The sequence below is a fragment of the Oenanthe melanoleuca genome, chromosome 2, assembly GCF_029582105.1.
Source record: "Oenanthe melanoleuca isolate GR-GAL-2019-014 chromosome 2, OMel1.0, whole genome shotgun sequence".
NCBI lineage: Eukaryota > Metazoa > Chordata > Aves > Passeriformes > Muscicapidae > Oenanthe > Oenanthe melanoleuca.
In genome coordinates, this window is record NC_079335.1 from 82,418,267 (window position 1) to 82,444,725 (window position 26,459).

Here is a 26,459-nt window from a genome sequence, read left to right on the forward strand (position 1 = left end):
ATGGGCACATGTGCCCTCAAGACATTGTAGTTTTGACATTGCTGATATGTACATGCAAAGATCACCCTGTTTTGTGGGTGAAAGCAGAGCATAGTCTGTGTTTGAATGAAGAACATTTGTAATCAGTTGTCAGGAATTTTCACCTCAGTGTATTCAACCCAACTAAACTCCAAACAACCCATTTATAGATAGGAAATGCAAAAAAAGCAAAAATAATGTTTTACAGTGTTGGCTGTGAGTCATTGAGTTGAGCAACTCCAGCTAGCAGTATTTAACATGGTTAAATGAAAATGTTGGTAGGAAGGCTGGAATCTCAGTTTCTCAACAGATTAATTTGCTATATTGTCTCTCCATGGGAGGAGTTGGAAGTCTCTGATGTGTGTATCATTATACAGTGAGTATTAAACAGGAGAGGACAAACAATGGCCAAGCTGGCTGTCCTCCAGTTAATCATTCTGCTTTGACTCAGGTTCATCTTTGAGCTGCTGTTGAAAACCAATTGCTTGTTTAATGGGGCAGAAAGATGAAATCAATTTCAAATATGCATCTCTAAAGTGTCCCTCTTATGTAAAAGTGCTGCCTGAGGGAGCAAGAGACACATACATTTCCTTCTGCTTGTGCCAGTTTCACCTCCAATTCACTATACCTACAGGTACCAAAGTCTAAAATAATGTGAAGAATGAAGCTGCAAAGTGTCTGTCTTTGGTTTGTGGTGTTCTCAGGACACAGACAGAACTTCTCCAGGGAGGTGACAGCCATACACCCAAGTGAGATTAGTTAACACTGACTCATCAGGTGTTTCATTAAGGAGCTGTGTCAAGGAGGAAACCAAGTGTGGTGAGCAATGCTAACACTGCTCTGGGGAGCAGTGCTGGCTGCTGGGGTGGAGGATGCTTCAGGGACAGGGGACACTGGCACTGCTGGGAATGCCAGGCCAGGCCTGGCTCCAAAGGAGCAAAAGCCATTAAGTGGCACTGCCCAGAAATTAGGGTCAATAGTAATGCTGACACACACACAGGATGTTCTTTTGGTCAGGTGAGGAGCATGCAAACCAGATCAAAATGGATTTGCTGACTGCAGGCATCCCATAATCTTTTCCTATACCAACACTTAAAGGCAATAATACTGTTTGGGACTTCACCTTTATTTCCTTTTATTTTTTAAATAAGAAAACTTCCCTAAGCTAAGAGAAATAATTAAATTTTACATTCTAACTTGGGAATTTGAAAACTGCATTAACAGAGAATCCAGGACTTTTAATTTTGCTGTTGCATTTTTCTATTACAATTTTATGACAGAACATCCACCCATGCACAGTTTCTGTGATCCTTCACTAATATAATAAACCAGAAAACAAAAATTTATGCTACTCTGGGTAAGCATAAGACAGACCAGTCTGGACCAGTGGTCAAAACACCACCTCCACAACCCATGCACAAACTCCCTGCTCTTTCCAGCCACATCCCATTAGTCTGTGGCTATCACAAGGAAACATTACTGTGTCACACATGCCCATGTACCCACTGGCCAGGCACCACACAGCACACACAATTTCGGGGTGCCAGCCCAATTTTTGCAGTTATCTGGAAAGCAGGCGTTCCCAGAAATATGGCTAGCTCCCTCTGTGTCCCTCACTACAGCTCCAGAGCAGTGTCAAGGTGCTTGAAGCAATGCAAGTGACAGTGGACAGTTTGCCAAGGTGTTAATGTCAAAGGCTCCAAGTGAAGCTGCTTGGTGCCACCATAAGGAATTTCTGTCACTCCAGACAAGCCCAAGAGACCATGCACATACACAAAAGTCTCCTCGTGTCACAGGCAACTCGTTAAAATTACAAAAGGAACCAATCCCTCAAGCATTCCAGAATTAAAAAGCCTGTGTTTACTGCTTGTCAATTGATCACCTGATCTTATCAATTTTATCATCACATGAGTAACTAGGTTTGCACTGTGTTTTTTCACCACACTATCTTGAGGGGATAAGGTACATAAAAACACAAACCACTTCCAATTCCTGCAAAAAGGATACAATAGAAACGAAGAAAACACAGATGCCAGGTCTTTGGAGTTCCTTTCACAAAATTCCAGCAGTGTGCAGAACACCAGGAGTAATATCTGCAGATTTAGGGAGCAACTGCCTCTCCCACCAAACACCCACACTGCACACAAGTACCACCAAATCACACAGTATACTGAGTAGAAGAGCCCAGGTCACCCCCAGAGTGAGAGCAGGTGTCTGTTCCAGGCCATTCTGGATTGCAGTGTTTCTGAAAGCCAGTCTCTGGTCACAAAGAACTTGGTGAAGAGGAGGAGAGATGAAGGAATTGCGTGGGAGACTATGCTGTCTGTGTGAGTTGGGGAGTTTCTATCCCATGAGAAATTTTAATATTTGTCATCTGCTTTCACCTAATCTATCCTTATTGCTTAAGGGTTCCCATGATACAAAAGACTAGTTCAGCAAGAATCTGCAATGGAAACCTGATCCAGGAATCCAGACTTGAGGAACAAAACACACATAGCATTTAAAAGTAACACAGTATCACATTTAAAGGTAACACATTATCTCCAGAGACCCCAGATATTAAATGTGACCCGAAACAAAACAAGCACGGTTTCTCCAGCACAGCCAAAGAAGGCAAATATTTTTTGTAGAAAGTTTCTATCACAACACAGTAGTTTTCAAAAAAGCGATGTCTATACATATACACACGTGGGCATATATATTTATTTTTATTTACATGTATTTATTTTTAGGCAATCTTCCTCTCTTCTAAGAGACACACTCCTATATGTCATACTTTCCTTTTTGTTCTTTATCACATGCCTTTGATCTATTTGCTGCCACTCACTCACCTACCTATCTTTGCTAGGTGTGCTAGTAGTATTCCAGAATTGCAAATTAAAAAAGACCACAACTTGCAACTAAAACAGTTAAATGAAAGTCTCTTCCTCTCCCTGACCTTTCCATGAGAGGGTGTCCAGCTCAGCTGCAACCCATCCATGCATCATTCCTCACCCATCATTTCTTTAACTTCCTTTAGTGGAGTCCAAAGACTGTGGCTCCCACTAGCCATGTTGGACAAGGTTGTGTGATGCCATTAGAAAATTTTACACTTCAAGAATTCAATTTTCCTCACAGAATGATGCTTTGATTTTTTTTCCCTTTTGATTTTGCTCCACTCTGCAGTACTCAAGAAACTATTCAAGTATAGTTCATGCTGAATGCACAGAGACATTGTGGTACAAGAAGGAAAGGGCACATTACTGGTTATGGTTCCCTTATCTGCACCAATTCCACTGCTGTTGCAAACACACAATAATCCTAGGGTGGATCTGTCAAAAAACAGAGCAGAGAAACTGACAGTGGTGGGAGTAATATTTCAATAAGTATTTTTGATTTCTTTTGCTTAAGCCACATCACCTCGCACAGTTGATTTTGAGTGCAGCTACAAAACCAGCCAAACTGGCAAAATTCAGCAGGTGTCAACATGTGGCAGAAAAATCTGACACTGGCAGTGTTTCTTGAGAGCTCTAATGTATGGCCACAGCTTTGCTGGGTTTTCAGACTTAGCTTCAGGAGATAATGCTGGTCAGGATGCAGTTTGTTACCTCATCACAAAAGTCCACCTTCCTGCATTCTCTCCTCTCCTGACATTTACCTCCAACATTTGCATCTGTTTGCTCCCTGAATGGATATTTAAAGAAAAGAGTAGAAAACTGGCTCAGTAAATTGAATTTTTGTTACTTTGTTGGCTGGATTATGTGGCTGAGTAAAGCCAGCAGAGAGGAAGCAGATGCAGGGAGGAATGCAGGTGAGCAGGGCTCAGAATGTGCTGGGATTCCCCCAGGCTGGGAGTTAAGGAGCAGTTACAGGAATGCAAACACATTTCTCCTGCATGGTGACCACATTAACAGGAACTCTATATCCTATAATTACTGAATATCAGTATCTTAACAGGATCACAGTTGCAGCACGGGGCCCATGCAGTAACATTTTTCCTTAGAGACCTCCAGACCCACACCACAGTGACAGCATCTGTCTCAACAGGATCCTGCCCTGGGGCAGGATTAGGCTGTTTCAGAGGTACCAGGGCTGCTGCCAAGATCTCCAGGTACAGACAACATGGAATGGCATTGCCAGCCACAGCCTATTCCTGTCCTGATCCACCAGTTTGCAGAACAAACAGAAAATGGAAGTTTCAACAAATTGTATGTTTAGGTTACTCAAATGTGTAATAATTTTACATTTACAGTTAGGTGAAATTAAACCTAATGAATTTTACACTGGATGCCTATCTTGAAATTGGCTTAAGATTTAAATTTCAAAAGTACCATTTCATACGAATTACACATTGTACAAGTGTAATTGCCATGCAGTATATTTTAAAAATCAGCTTAAATATTGTTTGCTTTGGCATTTGGCCTTCTTGCAGCAGTAGCTTTACTTTAAGTCACTGAAATTCTGTTTGAAATTAGAATTGTGCATAACATTTTGTATACCAGTATTCCAATTCAGAATCATCAGGAAAAACTTGTTTTCACATAAATCTTAGTGAACACTCCTAGTATATTATAACAAGTTTTAGTGTACCTTTCTCACAGTTGTCTTCTCCAAAGAATAAGCACTATTTCATTCCAGTGTTGAGAAAGGGAAACTCATGTTTCAGTGAGTACAGTTTTCAATACTGCCATTTATAACAAAACAAACAGGAGACACAGCTGAAGCCTAAACACATAAATCCAGAAACTTCCTTTTGTATTTCCTATTTTACAGTACATTTTAAAATAGAAATGGGCATGCTGTGGTCAAACATTCTCAGGTAGCCGCCTAATTAGCAATCAAAAATTAATTCAGAAAGCAGAAATAATAAATTAAACAACAAAAGAAAACAACAAAACCCCCAAATCACAAAACCCGAAACCAAACCAACCAAAAAAACAAAAACACCTACACACTTTGACAATCTCAAAGGCTTGGAAAACATTCTGGTTAAAAGACCTTGGTTACAGGAGCTTGACAGACAATTCAGCACAGAGAACATCTTTCAGTATCTTTATCCTAGACAGAAACATCATCATCTCTGCTCCCCAGTTCAAGACCTAACCTTTTCTTATCCCAAAGCCAAAAAATAAAATTTAGTCTCATTGAAGGGTAAAATTTACTGAGTAAAACTGATGGGACAGTAATAAAATGACCTTTTCAAAGCAACTCTTTCCAGTACTGAAATATCAGATTGATGGCCTGCATTTCTTCTCCTCAAGGTTTGCACTGCCAAGTTCATGATCAAGATGTTTTGGTCTGAATCACAAATTTTTTTTGTTGTCATCGGCAGACTGAAGGGTTTTATTTATTCACTAATTTGGATGTTGTTAAGAAAAGCCAGCCAGAAAAGTGGAAATCTCTTTACTAGGACCTGATCATATTTGGTTCTCCAACTGAGCCTCAGAAGTTTTCAATAAATCCAAAGCCAGGCTTCTCACTCTGAAAGCTTAAATAAATAAAGTTAAAGCCACACAGATCTCTGTAAATTATTTTTAAGAACTGCTTTTCTCTGCTGCCAGTTTATCTGCTCTTCTTGAGCTTAGTCAGTGTCTAGAAAAGGTGGAAGGATTTCCATCTGCTACTACTTCAAAGACAGCTATCCTGAAAAGAAGCACCAACCTGTCCAAGACATATGTTTCTCAATGTATTAGACCTGCTGTCTCTGCCAAGATGCTGAGACACTGTCTAATCTTTAACAAGCTTTCAAGAAATAAGTTTTAAATCCCACATTTAAGAATGACCCACACTGGAATTAAGTCAAGCTTCATCATGACTTGCAACAGACTAATCTGTTTACACCAAGGGAATTTCTTGACCCGAGTTTGCTGCAGTAAGCTTGCAAGAATTGATTCATTTGCACTACAAGCAAGCCACAAGGGCTCTTAGACTGCTTCTACAGCAGGGCATTATGGCAAGGCAAATTTATACCATGGCCCTTGCAGTCATGTCACTCCTCTCTCCTTGAATTCCCAGGCATCTGCTCCTTCTCTCCACCTTTGTCTGCCCATGCTCATTCCACCCTGCAGTGAGCTTTTGTGAGGAGAAAGACTGGGGGAAAACTGACTTCAAACCAAACCAAACAACAAAATCAACATTTTTCAGCTTGTTCTTACATTGCTGAATCAGTTCACTGTCAGGCCAGCAGTGGGTGGGAGCACCAGCCAGGGCAGGATGGAACCCAGAACAGGCAGAGCCAGGTCAGCTTAGGCTGTCCCTGAGCTGCTGTCAGATTCTCCTGCAGGGCAAAAGCTCCAGCCAGTTCCTCCTGCACTGTTATTTTGAGATTTTTAACTGCTCCCAGAATCAGGGCAGAAAGGGTCAGACACACAAACAAAAAGCCCTGTCCTGCTTGGACAGGCAGGTGGGTTATTTCTGCCAGCAGCCCATTCCTGTGAGCTGTTCCACCTGCACTGCCCTGCCATGGGCACAGCCACACTGCAGCCCATGCAGGACATGCTTCTGGGGTCTCAAAAAGAGATAGAAATTATAGGTAAAAAAAAAAAGTAACCTAGTCAGAAATCAAATCCAAAGCTGTCCTAGCAGGGAAAAGCACTTGTATGCCCAATGCAAGTCCCAGCAGGTACTAAAAACCTCCCAGCCAGGATCCCAACAAAGGACAGCACTGAGGCAGCAGTGCTACTCACATTCACACATGCTAGCACTACATGCTGCCAGCTTTGTCTGGCCATTTTTTTTGTTTCCAAAACAACTAGGACACAAAATCTTTAATTGATGCCATTATTCTTCATTGCATTGGAGCAGATTTCTTATTTTAGAAAAATATCTGTCACATTGTCTTTTATCACAGCATGAGAGAGGAGGCAGCTGTGGTACATACTGTATAGTCTTTTTTTTTTTTTTTTTTTTTTTTAATTTTCCCTCTTTGGGTCATGCATTAGCTATTCTTCTTCTCTGCTTTGGCACATGTTACTAAGCCTAGACCCACACAAAACACTTATCCTCAGGGAAAGATCACCATTAAAGAAAATGTCAGGAAGGGAGGAAAGGCACCTGCATGAATTTTTTTTTTTTTTTTTAAATACAACACTCAGTCAAAAAGGATTAAGTCTGTCTCCAGAAAAAGTAAAAATACATCAGGTTAAATGTTTTCAAGATGCAGTTTGGATTTTGCATATTTTCTTCCAGACTTACCACAGACACTAAAGAAAAAAAAAAGCAGAATGGGACAATCGATTGGACAGAATGTGACAATGGCTGATTCATTATTCTACACTCACACATGACATCTGAAAAGACTCATATGAGTGCAGTCAAGGTTGATATAATCAAAGCTTCTCCTGCCCAAATTCCAAAGCATTGGAGTTCACTAATTGGGTTTCTCTGTTGTACAGATACAAGAGAAACAATTTTTTTTTCGAGAGATGACAAACACTGACAGTTTATTTATTTATTTAACTTTCAAAGCAGAGTAATTTTTAATGGATCTATAATTCAAAAGCTCTTTAATAAATTTTCCTCAAGCTTCCTAGAAAGACAGATTTGACTTTCTGCATTGAAAAACAAGTCAGTCAAGTTCTAGGCAAAGAACCCCAACCAAACGTTTCAAAATCAAAGCTATGAAAGAAAAAATAAATAGGATGTTATTGGGAACACTGGTTGCAATTTCACCACATAAGCTACTTCCAGCATTACACAATTTTTAACTTGCTTTTATTTCTCCTTCCTGCCTTCAATCCATTTTTGTTTCTATAATAATAGTAAAAAAAACTCCAAAGAAATTCTTGCCTCAAATTGCTTTTTGCCTCACCACATTATTGATTCTGTTTCCTGTGCTTTTTTTGCTACTTTTCTTTCTTCTGACTCTGTTAATCAAGTGCTGCATATCCAGGAGGCAGCTACAGTGCCTACAAGTACTGGACTGAAATCCGAGTGGAAGTAACAGAGGAACTGGGAAAAGTCCCTGATAAGCTGACAGGCAGACACTTTATTCCTTTGGACAGCAGTTTCACATCAAGCAGAAAACTCTAGGGATACAGTTATTTATTTATTTAGAACAACAACTCTGGTTCTTAAATATCCATTGAACTCAGTGCTTCATATACAAAATGCCCTCCTCATTTCTCCAGGGAATTAATCTCAAGTGTCTGGATAACAGTGACATAAAGTAACCTACCATGCCTTAGTGCCAGGACACACAGGTTCTGCAGTCTGGATTTTTAACAAAATCACAGTTGCAGTGCACAGTGCTCCAGCAGAGCACTCCTTCTCCTCCACTGCACCATGGCACTTCTCAGGTCCTAGTGCAGGTGAGGCACTGCCCTGCTGAGATTATTCACCTCAGAGAATAAACCACAGCAGAATGAAATGTATGTCCTCAACCTAGTACATTGATTGTGTGAGCTAAGGCACTAATGGAGATGTATTTACACTTGAATGCCTGACTGCAAGGGAGAGGGCTGGGTTATCACTGTGCAAGAGGGTGATCTCTGCCATGGGACTAGGGCAGAAAGCTGGAAGGAGAGGCCACAAGAATTGTTAGCCTGCCAGGAATTCCTCCAAGCACAAGCCAGTTACAGAGAAATGTTGGGACATCCAGGAGACGGGGACATCACCCAGCGAGGTGCAAGAATATGGATCCAGAATTTGTGATGCAAGTACTGGACTGTGCTTTCTCCCACAGTTCACTTCATCAGGGCACAGCTATATTTCCAAACCCCTGAACCTTTTTCAAACACCCTTTTTCTCTAAGATACTAGCTGGTTGTTTTTTTTGTTTGTTTTTTTTTTTTTTTTTTTTTTTTTTTTTTTTTACCTAAACTCAAGAATTGTTGCAAGAAAATTTGAAAGATTTCATACTGATGTACAGGTGACTAAAGCAGACATACAGCTCATATATCCAAAATTGGACTAGGGCAAGATTTGCACATCATTCATTAGACTTTAGTAAACTGATTTCTTCTCTCACAATTCATACCATTACCAGAATTCAAAGAATGTGAACAAACAAGTTTCCAAGATATTAGCAAGCACTTAGGTATCAACTTATCTCTAAAAGCTAAGTGTCTGTACAAGTCATTTAAGAAAGGACCAGATATTCTCAAAAGACAAAAACATAACTCATACTTTTAGGTTCATCAGTAACTGCAGCATATAATTTATGACAAATTCTTTCACAATGCTACATCAATGAGTTTTCTTTAAAAAAAAAGAAAAATAAGCAATATGAGCACTGATATGGTGTGCATGATTAATTTCTGTACACTGTCAACAAATAAAATGAAGAATTAAAAGTAAACTTTTTATTGTATCTGACTAAATAATACACACTTGCAGAATTACTGCAATGAGCACTGCCTGCAAATTTCATGCTTAGAGTGAAATTTAATTAACTTGAACTAGTAAAAATCCCACAGGGTTATATTATTTGTAAGTGAGAAAATAGGAGTCATGTCTGCGTGACTGGGAATGGGAATTTGGCTGCCTTGTTTAATCATGGTTCCTCTTGAAAGGCACATAAATATTTATGTGAATTTGTGCACTGACATTTGTTGCTGGACTTGAACATTCAAAATCTCTACAGATAACTTCTACATGCACCTTCTACATACACACAGCTTTTCCTCTATGCACATCCTGTTACTATAACTTGGCTTGTCTTCCTGACAGGCTAACCTGTAGGGATAGGCAGGAAAGGGAAGTAAAGCACTATTCATTCCTAGGTGATTTATGAACCTATGCATCCTTCCTTCTGCAGCAGAAAGCTGGCACGCACACACACAAAAAATCTATGTCTGTGCCCTCACTGGAAGAAGGTTCTGGGGGAAAAACAATTCCAGCTCTGAATGCTGTTTGTCTTAAGTGCAACTCCTGAGAATGCCACTGCTCATCTCATTTCCAACACTAGCCCATCCTGTTTTCAAGTGCTGCCAAGGGCTGAGACACAGATGAGGAACAGGGCAGCTACAACTCAGTAAGCCAGTTTCAGCACAATGGTCTTTACATGTACAACTTCTCTCTGATACTCTCTGTAAAAAACAATTATCTTACTGCTAGGAAAAATTTAAAATACTTAAAATCTAAAGTCACTTTGACATGGCCTGCACAGATGCATGCACATGTGCTATGGGAAGCTTTTACTACCATCCACCCTACACAGCACAGAACATCAGCCTGGACCTTTGTAGCAAGAAAAAGTCATTTAGCAGCTGTCTTACAGCAAGAGGGGAAAAAACCCCAACAAACCAGCAGAGGGAACAGACACTTTACAATTTAGTCTTACACTGAAGCTGGAACACCACTTCAGCTGAGTCGAAGAGTTGCAAGTGAAAGGCAACTTTTTGGATTTAACTATCCATTTTAAACACTCCCTTACAGTCTAAAGTCATTAGTTGTATGAGCAGCTGAGACAATGCAAAGGAATTTGGATGAGGAAGAGAAAAGCTTTCCTCATTTCCTTTCAGTGGCAGCAAGCTCTCAGCTGTGCGACAGACTTACAAATCTATTTGACATTGCTCAGAATGAAAAACCACCAATTAAAAAAAAAAAAAATCCCTAAAAGTGTAATTACAATTTTGAACAGTTACAAGTGTTTGTGTAACAGAAGGTAAGATTTTGCAAACTGAGCATACCCAGGGTGTTGAAGCTGGTCTGGAACAATTAAAAGACAGACATTCTAAATGGTAAAAATGCAAGCTGTGTCCTGAGCTGGGGAAATTGCAAGTATACTCTAATCTCATCTGATTGTCATCATCACAAGTGTAACAACTGCAGTGTTCCATCTTAATTGTATTCACAATTGACCAGTCATACAAAAAGTATCTCAAATAAAATTAATTTCTTAGGCTTTTTGTCACATTGACAACACACAAGATTTTCAGCAACTGAAATGGAAAAATTGATTAAAATTATATTCTGCTGCATCAAGCAAACATCTTCTAACCTTCCAAGGAGCTTTAGAAAGAGACTATTTTTATTCTCCTTTGGCATGCTAGAAGACTTATTATAAATTAATTTCAAATGGGCTGCCTTCAATGGTACAGTTTTTCAAGGATTCAGGACAATATGTTAGCCGTGTTTCAAGGGCACCTCTGCTCCAGAAGACAGTGTAGGGGTTAAAATAAGGATGAGGGTCCATGCCCTAATGGCAGACATTGTGTCCCTTGAAGGGCATATATCCACTCTGACCAACAGAAAAGGGAAAGAAATTCGGCAGAAGTAGTGAGGAAAAAGAGGCAAACAGATTATTATGAGTTGTGATTTGACTGTAGTGAGGGAAGCAACGTAGAGCAAAGAAAATTTATACTTATAAGGAGAGTACAGTAATTCCAATAACCTTTTCCACTCTCACATAAATTGAGCCCCCAGGCACTTGATAAAAGGCATGCACAGCACTTTTTTTGAGCAGCTGGAGAGCTCCTACTACATACTTTTTTTTTAAACACTTCTCCCACAAAGCTATTGAAAATTGCAGCAGTGCTGTTTCCAGAAAATCACATCCTGGTTCAATGATAGAACAGCCTGCGGTGGCTCTATAAACAAAGTGGTTCTGTATCGTTTAACAATTAATGGTCACTTTAAGGTGAGCCAGTTAAGATTTTTCCTTCAGTGGATCCCTCTGTGATCACTCCTACCACATCTGCATCAAGTGACTCAGACAAAGGAAGGCTGGTTACATAAACAGAAGGTAGGTGGCTTAACAACCTTGATCTTATCACAGACCTGTCAGGGGAGAGAACTGCACGTTACTGCAGAGCTATCTCACATGTCAATGCACTGGAAAAGAATCAGATGTTTTCCACATCCTCCAATTCGGGAATGCTTTGCAGGGTTATTTATTGAGCCAGTTCAGATTACACAGAATAGCTTCAGAGCCTCCACCTGCCTTGCCAAGGCCATGCTTGCTACTGAAGAGTCACAAGAGGAAAATGGAGAATGAAATCTATTACAAACTTGGAATCTTCAGGATTTCAGAGCCTATACACTTTTGAAAAATAAAGAAGGAAAAGAAACAAAGATAAATCTCACCCTTTCTATCAACAACTGGCTGGAAGCAAAATTATTTTACAAATCTGACATCGTGACAGCCCAACACTCAGAGGTGCTCCATTTTCATACTCGCTCATTCTTCAGCCAGCAGCAAACTTTCTAGCACTCTGCTCTAGCTTTCCAGGACACATGCTTAAAAAAAAAAAAAATCTTGAGAAACCACATTTAGCCTCTTAGATCTCTGCCTGTGTAATTTACAGGAGTAACAGGTTAGACTGACCTAGCTATAAATGAGAAAGATACATCACAGCTGGACACCCTAACTGGTCTGAAAGCCTCTGCCAAGCTTCCACAGCTTTTGAAACACAACCTGTGATTTTCAACAATGTTTCTACCTTTTTTCTCCCAACAGTGAAAGAGAAGCAACATGCCCACTCATTCTGCTACTATGCATTGGAGGGACACCCCTGCTTCCTTGCTTCAACCTGAGATGTTGTCTTTTTTCCAGCAAAGCTATTTCCAGAGCTTATTTACCAGTTCATTCAAGTCTAGACTTTCTGTAGCTCAGTCACCCATGAAACTGCTGAACAGCCTGCAATTGTGTGCAAATCCACACCATGGGCTGTGCTGCCCGAGCTCAGGTACAGTCATTAGCAACAGCATACAGCACTTTAATGGGAAGCTCTTTAAACCTGCCAGGAGCATTTGCCAGAAAAAAAATCTCTCTTCCTTTCCTCTCCTTCCCCTTAAATAGTTTAATTAATACCAAAGTCCTAGCTGTGGCTCCAGGGGATCCTGACTGGGAAATAGAGACAACATAGGACAAGAACAGCTGGAAGGGAAGGCTTTTTTCCCTTCATTCATGTAATGGCCCTGCCCAGTGTGAGCCCCCACTCCCCCTCTATCTCCCAGGCTCAGGTAGCACAAGAGACACTGTGCTCAGTAGATCTCCCAAAGGAAGCAGGGGACAAGATCAGAGGGGTCTCCCACTGACAGCAGCACACTGGTGGTCTCCAGAGTGAAGGTGGATGCCTTGCCTGGCAGAGGGCTCAGGCAGATACTGGCACCACCCTGACTTGGACAGCAGCATGTGAGACGAGAGGGGGTGAAGGGGGAACTCCTGCCCTCAGCCATGAGAGCTCTGGTGTCAGCTGGTGGCAAGAAGCCCTAAGGAAGGGAGCTGTGCTGAGTCAGCCACAGCATCTGCCCTTCTCCACAAACACCCAGGAAAAGGCTGCCCTGCAGTCAGGGCCAAGGCAATGACCCAGTGAGACCAAAGTGACCCAGAGGCAACACCCTTCCCACCCTCAAAGTCATCAGATTTGCTCTCTCCCATGACTTCCACGTTTGCTGAGCGTGCTTGGTCCCATGTGAGCTGCACCAGCAAGCAGAGCTATCTGCAGTAAGACTGGCATGCCTTGCCTGCTGCTGCAATCCACAGATAGCAGCAGAGGCATTACTCAGGCACCCATGACCCTGCTGAGGGCTCCCACACCTCTTCCTCTCAGCCTGTCCAAAGGGCCATCTCAGGGCTTTCCACCCCAATGGCTGAAGTCAAACCTCCTGTCCTTTGGCTGGGCACCAGGCTGTGGCACCCTGCATCCATCCGTGCTGAGCTAACAAGGGCACAATGCCCATCCTTCCTCTCTGGATGTGCACACAGCAACAAATACCCAACAGAAGGCACCCTGAGGAAAAAAAACAGCTTTCCCCCTGCCTTCTTTTAACCTGTCTTCTTCCAGTCCCTAGCCTACACTGTCTTCTACATTTAGCTGCTGGGCAGGCCATATGTGCCCCTCCAACCACTGTGGCCAGAGTGCTCCTTTCATCCCTTCACCATTTCTCTCTCCAGGAGATGTCACCACTGGTCCCAGCACCCTCCTCCAACAGGAGGTGGCCCATTACTGCAGAAATCTGCTAAGCAAAGATAGTAGGGGATCCACCCAGCACACCACAATGGGTAGCTCCAGCTCTGTGCATCACATTGCTGCTGAGTGTGGCATATTAGGAATCACTGTACCCTCCTGGGAAGTGTTTCCTGAGGATTCTTCTTGGTTGCTGACCATAACTGCTGAGAAGCACAGGTATCCACTGAAGATTGGTAGGAAAACCTGTTTCCAGGTAGGAAAACACTTCTGGAACACAGTAAAAGCTCTTCCTGTTCCACATCAGCATGAAATAAAAGCCTTTCAAAACTGTGTGTTTGCTCAGTGAAATAGGATTTACTGCCTTTCATTCTCCTGGATGATGCAAGGACCCACAGCAGCCAGGAGGGGAAAGCCCTGGGCTCATTGCTCCTCTGATTCCCTGCCTCACAGCAAGCACCATCACCTGCAAAAAGCCTGTCTCTTCCTGCAGCCTCACTAAAAAATTTTATCTGAAACACCTCTTCCAACAAAACTGCAGCAGCTGCAGGAAGAATTTTCAGTTTAACAAATGAACATCCCAAGGTGGTTCCTTCAGATAAGCCCTGAGCAGCTCCAGGCAAGAGGCTGTGCTTGGTGGCCACAAGAATTGAGCTCACCACAGCACTGAGGAAAACCCAAAGAGAAACACAAGCAGATCCTGCTGTCCCTCCACAGGAGGCAGGGCTCATCCCTGGCACACTCTGTACCTTAGGGCAGACAGCTCTGAAAACAGCAGCAGGCTATGAAGAAGAGTGTGGTTTGAATGAAGGCAACTCAGTCTTGGCAGCTCTGTGTTTTAAAGACAGCACTTTGGTGCTCCTCTCATTCCCAAAGCATCCTGAACTGTTATTTACAATTTCCCTCAGGCAGGCCATAAATCCAAGCACAACTAGCAAGCTCAAGACAGTGTAAAAGGATCCCAGAGGCAGACTAATTACCTTTGCAGGCTATGCAAGGCTATGCAGTTTTCTTCTGCACAGTAGCTTTGGAAATTTTGGCTAATGGCTGCCACTAACAGGTCAAACTTTCCACTTTCCATTGTTCTGTTCAAAGTAGCCAGCTGGGAGTTCAGGGGCAACAAATCTCCAAGGGAAGAAATCAAGGCCATTAAGGGAAAGGGAAGAGAGGCTATGAATCATAAGAGTACTCCACACACTTTTCTGATTCCAGCAGAAAAGACTGAGAGGAAGCCTAACAGATTATGAGGACTAAAATCAAAACCACTGCCAAAACAGAAAACCCTACAACTCCTGTTCTCTTGAGACTTTAGGGATTACTTCTCTCCAAGCATGCTATATCAAAGTGAAAACTTCTTTTTTGTTTAAATTATTTAATACAGTAAAAGCCCCTCATCTCTTGAGACAGAAGGTCAGAAGATTTCTCAGAAGTGCAGGTGCTGCATCTTTCATATTTTCTCACCTCCACAGAAGTGTGCTGATGTTCACCCTGCAGCTGATTTCACACGGATCTCTCCTAATACCTACTAGCTCTGTTCAGGCATTGTCTATCCAGACAGCACTTGTTATAACAAACACCTGAATTTTAGAGTAGGGGTAAAATATCAGACTCAAATCATTGCTCTGCACCAAGTAGTGCATGAAGCAACCAGGATATGTCATTCTCTGAATGAAAGCCTGGGCTGACAAGCTATTGTGTGTCTGAAGCAACACAAACACTCTTTCACTCCAATCCTAAAAACATCCATAACCAAACTTCTACTTAGTTGACATTTCCCCATGAAAATCATCAGTTGCAATCTCTTAAAAGTTGAAAAAAAGCCCTCATCAAGTAAGAAAAGCTAACATGCTGCAACTGGGCTGCGAAAAATCCTGACAAGCCTATTTTCCAGCTGGACATCACAGTGGTAATTGCTGAAGCCCCCTCTCATGGGAATCACACAGGTTAAATTACTTTCCCAATAAAAGTGTAATGTCTTCAGTTTCTGGTGTAAGATTCTCACCAGAGATTACATGAGCAAAGGCAAGAGAATTTTAAAATCATGTATCTCAGGTACCATATCAGGTATAACAACAAAGTGCAATGCAGAACAAACTCTTGTCTGTTTCAGGCAGGCTTCTTTCCCCTTGACACAGACCAAAAATAAAACAGAACCTGTGGAACTTAATACTACAAAATACTCTGTGCAAAGTAAGGATACTGTGCTAAATCTTGATGGGTTAGATACCATCCACAATAGGAAGTAAATAAAATTTTATGAAGATCTGTACAGCAACTTCCAGGATATAATTAGATAATACTTTTCCAGAGCCATAATAGAGAGGAGGAAATTTTGTGTTTTCTTCGGTTGGTGTGGTGCTACCTGTTAATTACAAACAGCCAAGGAAGCAGAAGATGCTCTCTGGAACATATCCCAGGGACACAGATTAGGCTGGTAGCATCATGGATGCACCCTCCAAAGGCAAGGCCTCCAGAGGGGCTTTTCAAGTATTCTGGCTCCAAGTTTACTAGTAACCCCAGATGGGAACATGTAGGTATTTCTTAAAAGCTTTCCCTCAAGTTTCTCTCAGAGATTTTTTTTCCCCCCTCATGAAACAGGCATAAACAACACCACCCCCCAACCAAAACCCCCAGACTAGACAACCAAAAAATGAAAAGAGTTGATAAAAGGACTTCAGGGTCTTCTAACATATTATTCATACACATTATGGCTATGAACCAGGTAACTTCTAGGTTTAAAAGACAACAGACAAACCCAAGCCACCTTATATCTTTTGAAATGAACTCTGAGACAGCTTCACGGACTGCTTTGTAGTAACTAAAGAAACAGCTGCAAAATCATCCTTACCAAAATTCAGGCTAAAGCTTATGCAATCAATATGATCCTGGTTTGAACAAAAGCAGGAAGGCTGAGAACAGCAAGCCACATTCTGGATAAAAGCACGTTTGTATGGTGATGAAGGAATACTCACGCAGAGCGTACAGGGAGAGGACTATTCCAGCCAGGCAAAATCCCTCAAAAAACCTGAGTGTGCTGAACATGGTCACATTCACTGAGAGTGCCACAGTCAGTCCAAATATCAAAATGAATATGACAGAGAAGAGCAGCACAGGCCGTCGACCAACCCTAAAAATAAGGAAGTAAGGAGAAATAGTGTTACAAGTCAGGATGGACATAATGCTGGATCATTAAAACTGGCAAAGAGGGGAACAAGTCAGGCAATCCCTTCCAAATATTGCCACCCATTTTTAATGCTTGTTCCACTCTTCTCTCTTTTTTTCTTACTAAATCCCAGATTTCTCTGCCAGCTTTGCATTGACAAGTCCATCTCAGAAGGGATTAAGCAGAGACAGCACATTGTATTGGTGCTTGATTTAACCAGCATTTTCAAAACAACAAAGGTAAACAAGGAAGCATCTGGGAACTACTGTAAGGCCATACATAAGTCCCTTGGAGATGAAAATCAACTTATCAGAGCTTTCTGTAATAGCACAGGAGGATATATGGTATTATAATCTGCATGGCACAATATATTTTTTGCTGCAGAGGTCTCCTCTTCCCAAGAGACGTGCTTTTCAGTCTCATCTACATGAGCAGCAAGCTCAGGAAACTACCTTTCTTGGTCTCATTTGTTGAGGAGAATCCTAACAAACATGGACTGAGCACAAAACAGAGCTCAGGTCACTTTGCTGAGCCTTAGAGAGTCAATAATGACACTGACAGGAAAACTGTGAGCTCCAAGGCCCTCCACCTTGTGTCCTCACAGCAGCTGGAGAGACTCACAAAACCAGCCTGACTAGAGGGTGGGGTGAGGAATAAACCACTTCAAAAATCATTGCAACAGGGAATAGGACTTGGAGCCCTCCTTTGCAGCTGCAACCTGCAGCTGCATCTGTTGGTACAGTGCTGACAAGGAGGAAGAGTTATGCTACCACTGAATGTGGGGTCAGCCACTGCAGAGTTTGGCTCTCTCATGTCCAAGGAGCATGAGATTTTTAACATCTCTTATTCATATGTTTAGTCTTTATAATTCCCCTTTCTCTCCCCTCTTTCTGTGCAAAGAGAACGATATGAAGCACCAGAGCACATGGCTATTTTTAAGCAAGAATTGGATCATTATGTGGAGATTTCCAAAATTTTTCAACTTGTCAACTCCCACAAGTTTTCCAGTGGAACTGAGGATCCATTTTAGTCAGCTCCATATGCCATTTTTGCAAAGAATACATGAACTTGCTTTCCGTAGGCAGCTTTCACAGACCCATTCAAAGCAGACTGTCAGCTGCAAGCCAGCCATCAGGTTGAATGTCAGCACAATAAAGAGCATTTAAATCTCACAACTTAGTCCAGTTTCACATGCTGTAGCATTTCTATTCAATTATTTCAGCAGATTGTCACCAGCAGTTATAAAATACATTATACGCATGCACTCACAATTAGAACTTTGGGTTTTGCAGAACTTAAAATAAAATAGGGACTGAAGGGCTGAAAAAGAGACATCATTATAATTTTTTACATTTTTGGGAACTGGAAGAGTGCACCAGTCATCATTCAGGCTTTTTCAAAGTCACACCTAAGAGAGTGCTGTCATGGCTCCTTGCAGGAAAACAGGTTTATTATTATTTTCAGCTATTGTGTCACCTGTGAGGCCCCTCAAGGGCTGAACTTGTTGGCATTAGCCATTCAAAGCTTTTAAAGCAGAACCAACATGCAAGCTGCAGAAAGCAAGGTCAAAGCAGGCTGCTCTCCATCAGGGTACAAGCAGAGGCCACTGGGAGAGGAGCTGCAGTGGGGCTGAGGGTGGGAACACAACATCACTGACTCTGTGATCCACAGCACACTGGGGACACACTGGACAAGGGGACAGTGAGTGCTGTCTGTGTTCAGATTTTGTATCCACAGAACACTTAGGCAGAGAGGGGAAATACCTCATGTAAAACTTTGAATACAGAAAAAAAACAGCCCTCTGAACTTTGTGTTATCAGCTATCTGCACAGCCTTTTGCAGCCCCATTTTTGTTATGCCAAGCTGTAATTCATACCAATTAGTATTTGTGGAAGTGTTTTGCAGATGAAAGGCATTATGCAAACACTCAGAATTAGGAACTTAATTCTCATCACAAGCCTGACCTGCCATTCCCTGATGTTGATTGAAAAAGACCTCATGCTTAGCATACTTCAGTTCCCTTCCTCCCACCCTCTGTACTCAAGGTTATCCATCATTAGGACACAGAATTTCTTCTACCATTATACAACTTACACAACTGAATGGTTGCTGCTAATGAAAAAAATCAGAAAATCCAAGAGCCTCCTGAGCCTCTAAAAACTCACTGAGACCAGATAAGCCCTCTGGTAAGAGGCATTTCCTCATAAATACAAAACTAGTCATCTTCTTCACCAAGGCATGCAGCACACCTCAATAAAACAAAGCTCCAGGGCAGCTATCAGCCATTTATTTAGGGATCCAGCAGTGTTTTGACAGGATGGTGTCTTAGAGCATTAAAAAGTGCCTTTTATATGCAGACAGAATTATCTGTCTAACAGTACATGGAAATGCTTGAGAGAAATTAAGCCATACACAATTTCCCTGGTAAAACAGCCCCAGGATGCTATCTGCTGCCATCCAAACTGTTCCAGAGAGAGATTACTGTATCACAGAAGTTTCAGCCTACACTGCATGCTATTATCTAGATCAAATGCTAAATGCTGCCTGCACAGGTAAATAACCAGGGATACAAGCAACCCCAGGGTTTTGAAGAATCTGCAGCCCCCACAGAGCATGAGAAGTAAATAGATGGAAAAGACATTCCTAAAGTCAGAGTTGCACCACAGAGGGACAGTGAACGGGCTGAGGACAGGACCTGCTCTTCCCATCCTCCTACACATGTACCTTGCCACCCTGAGATAACCAAGCTTTGCTCTTGCAGCTGATCAAATTGCTCTTCCCATGCTCTTCTCTGCAGGCTCTCTCTTGCTTTTGGGACTAGGACTGACCCAAAGGCTCTAAAAAGAATTAGATAGGTGCAAAGCAGGGGCACTACAGGGCAATGAGAGGCACAGACCTACTGTCTTGGTGCTACATGAACACCATGCCCAGCTGCTGCAGGAGGAAACTTTCCACACAAACCTCAATGGGCTCTGTCCAGAGCAGGCAAAATTGCCAGCAGCACTCTGCCTGTGGAACAAGTAACTTATTCAGGCATTGGACACAGCTGGGGTTCCCACAACCAGGCATGTTTGCAGACCTTCCTCCTATAGATTTTCCAAACAGAGCTGTCCCAGTGTGCACACCTACTGTGTTTTGAACATGGAGCACTCAGTTTACTTAGCAAATTGCCTTAATACACTCTATGCCTTTGCCTCATTCAAGCTTAAAAGATTCTTTCAAAGGGGAAAAACAAAGCCCCTAACTGCACAAAAACCCCAAAGCATCTTCTAATTATCTGAACTGGAGAGTGGTATATAAGTGAAATGAAAACATATTTTGAATTTTTATAACACTCTTAATGCATTACTCTCTTTAATCTCTCTGGCTCTTGCTTGGGACTGAAATCCCTCTTCGTTTTCTCTTTCTACCAGGTACAATCTGTACAACCCCTATGTATCCATCTCTTTATACAACCCCACACCTTAGCAGGAATTCAAGCTGTGATTAAATGGCAATGTAAATTCCATTTAGGTCTTCTTTGCTAAATGGCAAAAAACCTATTGAGCACAGAAATCCTGCTGTGTCAGAAGCATCAGCTGGCAATATGGACCAAACAGGAGTATGAGAACCAACTTTGGTGGCAGCAAACCATATCCATTCTTGTCATCCAAAAAAGGGTCTCTGTTCCCTCCAGCCACCAAGTCACCCTTTTTCTCCTTTGCACCACAGCTAGAAACCAATTCTCCTAAATTTACTAGACATTTCTAGATATTTGAAAACCAGGGTAATTTCATGCTGCATTAGCTCAGCTAAGCAGCTTGCAGAGGGGTCCAACAAACTCATGTGGCAGCACAGAGTACACTCTGGGGACAGAAATGGATGGAAGCTCAGGATGCTCCTTTGGTGGCAGAGAGCTATTAAATCCACTTACACAGTGTTCTCTCAAAGCCAGTGCCTTAGGCAACAAGTTGTTCACTTATTTGTGGCTTATTTGTCAATTATAGCAGCACTTTCCTAACTTGGTAATAAGTCTGCTTTCTCCACACTGATTCCATTTTAGGAAAGCCAAGCAAGGTCCCTCATTAATTTCCCCTCAATACTTCCTATGGGTTCTTAGAGCCCCTTTTTACAGTGGTATTTTAATCAAATTCAACTGTATTTCATGCATGTTCTCTACTTCACTAAAAAGTCATGATTTGTCTCTTGCCCAAAAAATTTTAGTGACTATTCAGGAATTAAGAAGCAATTTTGTCAGGAATGCTTGATCCAAATGACTGCAGAGCTGCAGGGGGCCTTTTTCTCCCAACTGACTGGTGAGTTGCTGAGGTTTTATAAGATTTCCCTAATAGGCAACTCTTCTTCTTTTCCTGTTTTAATGAATAGTAAAAGGGTTAACTTGGGGTCATTAAAAGCACCAACACTGGCAACTGTGCTGGAAGGCACTGAAGTGACAGGAGCAGCATTATAGAGCTATTGTTTCAGATGCTTCAAGTTTCCACAGAAATCACTAGAGCCATCCATGTAATTTTTTCCCCCTCTTCTGCACTACAAGACCATCTTTTTAAATAAAAGCTAAATCTTCAGCATCATTGGGGTATCCAATAATGTTTTAACTGCCTCAATTCAAGGAATTGTGATCTACTCTTTTAAAGTTTAATACCCCAATACTAGCAGCACATAGGTCAGCAAATCCTTAACACTCCATCACAATGTTTGCCTAACAAGAACTTTAAAAAAAGAACAATTGAAAGATTTGCAAAAAACAGCCTTCAACTCACCAAAAGGTACTGTGTAAGCACATGGTTGACATTACATTAGTCATGTATTCAGTGAAATCAATGCTGCTTCCAATTTCTTTTGGTCCTCTTGCTTGGTTAAAAAAACAAAAACCAACCCCAAACTAAAGGTTTCACTTGTGTAATTAGAAAATACTTAATTCTATACTAGCTTTACAGCTGCAATAAATTGTGTCAGTGGGAAACAAGTAAGCCAAATATCAAACTGTTTGTGCTACTTAGCTTGATATAAATTACTCAGGTCCAATTAACACACTTCGACAATGTTTGTCCATCATGATTCTTTCAGAACCTTAAAAATCATTATGTAAAGGTTCCTAATGAACATAAAGTAGAAGGCAATCAAAACAATATTTAATACCTTTATTTATTAATAGTTACATTGCACTAAAAGATTTTTCACTTACCAGTCAGCTATACATCCTGTTATCAAGTGGCCAAAGATTAATCCTACAAGCAGGGAGAACTTAGCAATGTGGACTTTCCAGGCAGAATCACAAACAAGATCCCACTGGAAGAAAAAAAAGAGACAGATAAGTTGAAATAGATTAATATCTCAGATGTGTTTAAACATACTAAGATGGTGTAGTTTCTTCCAAATGTCAATCCTAGCACAAGTGGAAGGAAATGGCAGAGGAGAGCTCTCCCCCTCAAGTTAAACCCCAGACCCCAAGAAGCAAAGCAGACTCATTCATCTCAGTGAGTTTTATCAGATCCTTAATTACAGGATGATAATATCCATCACTTAAAGATCCCCTCTCCAGGCCACAGGAGGTTAGCCTAAGGGGAAATCACCAGGCACTGGCAGTACCACAGCTGCTGCTGGAGCATCTCACCATCCCAGCCCCAGGTACCTATTACCAGAGCCCTGTGAAACCCCACCAGCAGCAAGCCAACAATTTAAGAGCAAGTGTTTCAATTAATCATCTCAGGGCTGCTTGGAAACATGGGGAAAAGCAGCTCCTTTGCCACAGACCTCTAATGGCCATTTGGTCAGGATCTCACAGTATGAGAGTTTCTTTTGCTTTCAGAAAAGCATCCTGATTTCCCTAGGTGGTGGAAGGGAGATGAAGACTGAATAAAGGCACAGCTGGTCAGGACAAGTCCTGGAATGGAGGTGCAGAGAGCAGCTGGAAGTCCCAGTGCAGCTGTACAACTCCTTGGGACAGCAGTGACTTTTCACAGCTCAGAGACTGGACAGGATCTGAACCTCCACAATAAAGCTATGTTAATACTGAAATTAACATTTCTATCCAAAGAAAGGGGAAATGGACCATTTCAGGCAGCCTGTTACTAGGGCATTGCCTCATTCCCAGGGAAAAATTAGGAAAAACAAGATTTCTAGTAAGGCTTCCCTAAACTCCAAGCCATTTTCTTCTGAGGCAGAGGAAATCAGAAGAACCAGACTGCATTCCTGGCTTTAGCCCAACATCCTCATTGCCCTTAGACATGTAATGTAATCTTTCTTATGTGTAAAGTGTGGATAGTTACTATTATACCCTTGAATATATATATATCCTCCCTGTAAGAGGATATGTTTGCCCATGGTTTGTGAAGTGTTCAAATATTGATGATAATGGCAGCCACACACTCCTCATGACAAATAAGTACAGCTAACTTTGGAGAGACAGATACTTCAGAATTGAAACTTTGCAGAATAAATGGCTGTTTGTGTGTAATGTAATAGTAGCAGCTCTTCTGACACCAGTAATTGAACTTTCATAGCCAAAAACACAAAGTAAAAGTATGCAATTTATTTTTAAAAGTCAGATGCAACTTCAACAAAAACTTCCCTCAAGAGTTCAATTAGGTGCACTGCACTTTGAGGCATTTCCATGATGCACAGCCCTTCCACAAACAAGGCAAGACTCAGCCCTCTGGTCCAACACACAGATGTCCTTGCTCCAATATACCATCTCACCAAGAGGTATAGCAATTTTATGGCTGAAAGAATTGTGCAAGCACTCAGGCTCAGGCTTTTTGCTTAAGTTAAATGTATTTTGAGTTCCCCTCTGCACTGATTTGCAGAAGTTGGGACACTTATGTTTCATCTTCCACCCTAGACTGGAGGCACTAAAGAACCATAAGCAAGTAGTATGAGCAAGGATTTTTTCCACCAAATAGCTATGAATAATTTGCAGCAAAGAATTCAGCAAGGAACTCTGGATTGCTCTCCAAAAATGTTGACTTTTCAGAAGCAAGTAGAGGAAATGTAATTACTAATACTAGCAATTCTAGAACTAATCTCAGCCAGCAAACAAGAATATCTGCCCAGACAAGCTGCAAACAAAATGAAATTCAGAAGATACATCTGAGGCAGAGGCAATCTTTAAAATTCTCCAGGTTAATTTTCACAATCCAGAAGCTGTATATGCTGCTAGATAAAAAATTAAGTTTATTAAAAATATTCATATTTATACAAGAGCAGATTTTAAAACTCAATCATTCATTTTTATATTTATCAGTTGATGTCAGAGGAACAGTAGTGTCCTCCAAGTGCAAAAAGAAAAAGGAGACACCTTGGTGCCTTTCCATTCTCACAGGCTGCTGTTGCTCACACAAGCCCCAGGCAGGGAACGTGCAGTACCAGGTTACATTTAGACAAAGACTTGTGGCTGGAAGAGCCAAAATCTCATGAAGGGCTGTTGTGAAATTCCAGCCCAGGACAACAGATGTCAACCCCCCTGGCACACTGGCACAGAGAGCAAGAGTTTAAAAGTAGGAGAAAAGTCACTCTATCAGCTTGTCCTTCAGTGGTGCCCAAAACACACCCACTCCTGTCGATAACTTATCTGCAAGTCATCCTTTGTTTGTTTGGTTTTGAGGCTATTGTCCAACTCCCCAGCTGCTCTGAAAATAAAAACATGTATTTCCTTACAAACCCTGCATCTGGCCCTTTCCTGCCCTCTGTTAAGCACTCACTGCAGGCCAGCAGAAATCAGAGCTGGTTCCCCAAGCCCCCACAGGCAGACTCTTGACAGGCCCTGACCTTCCCAAAATACCTCCCTCTGCAAAACCCTCCATATTTGTAAATACACAAATAGTGAAATATATCAGCAGTTGCTTCAACAAACAATTCTGGAGAATCTGCCGTGACCCCACATTACTTGCTCAGTACTAAGAGCTGAATTATATCCTGGTTTCTCCTCTGGCAGCTGTCACAGCCAGAGAGTGGTCACCATGAAGCAGTTACCCAAAATAAATTTGGCAGGACAGTGGTAGGTGCCACCAGGGCATTCAACTTACAAAGGGAGATGAGAAAAAGGAGAGAGAAGAAAAATGGATATTGGAGCCAAAAGCAGCCTCAGGTAAATATGATATTTATAGGACAAAATGCAGATTTAATAGTGAGTGTAATCTCCACTTAACATAGGAGCAGAGCAAACCAGCAAAGCTTTGTCATGCTGAAAACACAGAGATTTTGCCAGAGACTTGTGCTCCCCTTTCCCTTCCCCATGGAAAAGCCTCAGCTTTGAAATAGAGCAGGAACCTTCATACACCATCAGTGTTGCCTCTCCCCTTCCATACACCTGGGCTCAGCAGAGCAGAACAGAGCTGACATGTGCCCACATGGCACAGCTGTGCCCAGAGCCATGGCACTCCAAGCATCCTGCAAAGGTGACACTCAGCTTGGCTCCAAGGAGAAAGGAGTGACAATCTCCCATGGCCCGGCAGAACAAAACAGTCGGGTGGGCAGAGCTGATGACAGTTCTAGTGGCTGTCCAAGTAAATCTGCACTGGGAGATTGTTTGGGCTGGAGACTGGACAGTAATCCTCTACCACCTCTTGCAAAGGGTAGATTAATCTGTTACAAGCAGGGAAACCATTAAATCCTATAACTGCTCTGGCTGAATCCCCTGGTATTCCACTTGGGAGTTGACAGTGCCAAGCCCAAAGAATGAATGTTTCTAAACTTTCCCTGGGATTTCTCTGTTTCTCTGTTCTCTCTGCCCCTGGGTTTTTATGTCTTTCTGTCCTCCATCCATCCTCCCAATATAAGAAAGAGATCAGATAAAGTGACTTGCTAAACAAAAAGCACTGTATTGTTATGCCAAGTTAACTATATTTTAAATATGCTGGTGTAAAAGGAACATTGAAGAACAAAACTTCTTTTTTCTTAGCAGTACAGCAATATAGAGAATTTGCCACCTATGCAGATGTGCAATATATTGGAAGCATTTTTTCATGTTGTGACAGCATATTTTGGTCAGAGCTGGAGGAGTCACACCTTCAGGAGCCTAATGTTTAACTGGTATCAGTGAGTCACCACCCATGCTGTGACTCACTCTAATTCTTGGTGAGATGGAGGACTATTTAAAACATGGGATGCTTGGGAAGACAGCTGGCAAAAGGTAACCCACCCAAATAGTAATCATCATGCAACTTCTTTACAAGAGGTGAAAACCTGGACAGGGCTAACTCAGTGCATCAGTATTTGCACTGCTATAAGGTTTAAAATAAAGTCTGCAGCATGTTTGTAAATACAAACACAAGCTGTCTGAGTTAAGGGCTCTTGTCTCAAAAGCCCTTGAGCTCCAGTGGCCATAAGGCTGCCTGTGCTACCTAAGCACACTGACAGTGTGGTGCCACTGATAAAAGGTAAGGTTGAGGGTCTGGCTAGTTCTGCCTTCACTACCATGCCATGAAATATGCAAGGCAGACCCAAAAA

At 41.8% G+C, this 26,459-nt stretch overlaps 1 protein-coding gene across 3 annotated transcripts in view; it reads right to left on the reverse strand.

Moving 5' to 3' along the window:
• Positions 1 to 26,459, reverse strand: part of SLC22A23 (solute carrier family 22 member 23) — a 105,585-nt gene that overhangs the window by 66,361 nt on the left and 12,765 nt on the right. For all 3 annotated transcript variants that reach the window (XM_056483421.1, XM_056483420.1, XM_056483422.1), the window contains exons 2-3: positions 22,198 to 22,301; positions 16,822 to 16,976 (exon numbers count right to left, since the gene is read on the reverse strand). In XM_056483421.1, coding sequence (XP_056339396.1) covers positions 16,822 to 16,976; positions 22,198 to 22,301 — 259 coding nt within the window. The remainder of the gene's footprint in view (positions 1 to 16,821; positions 16,977 to 22,197; positions 22,302 to 26,459) is intronic.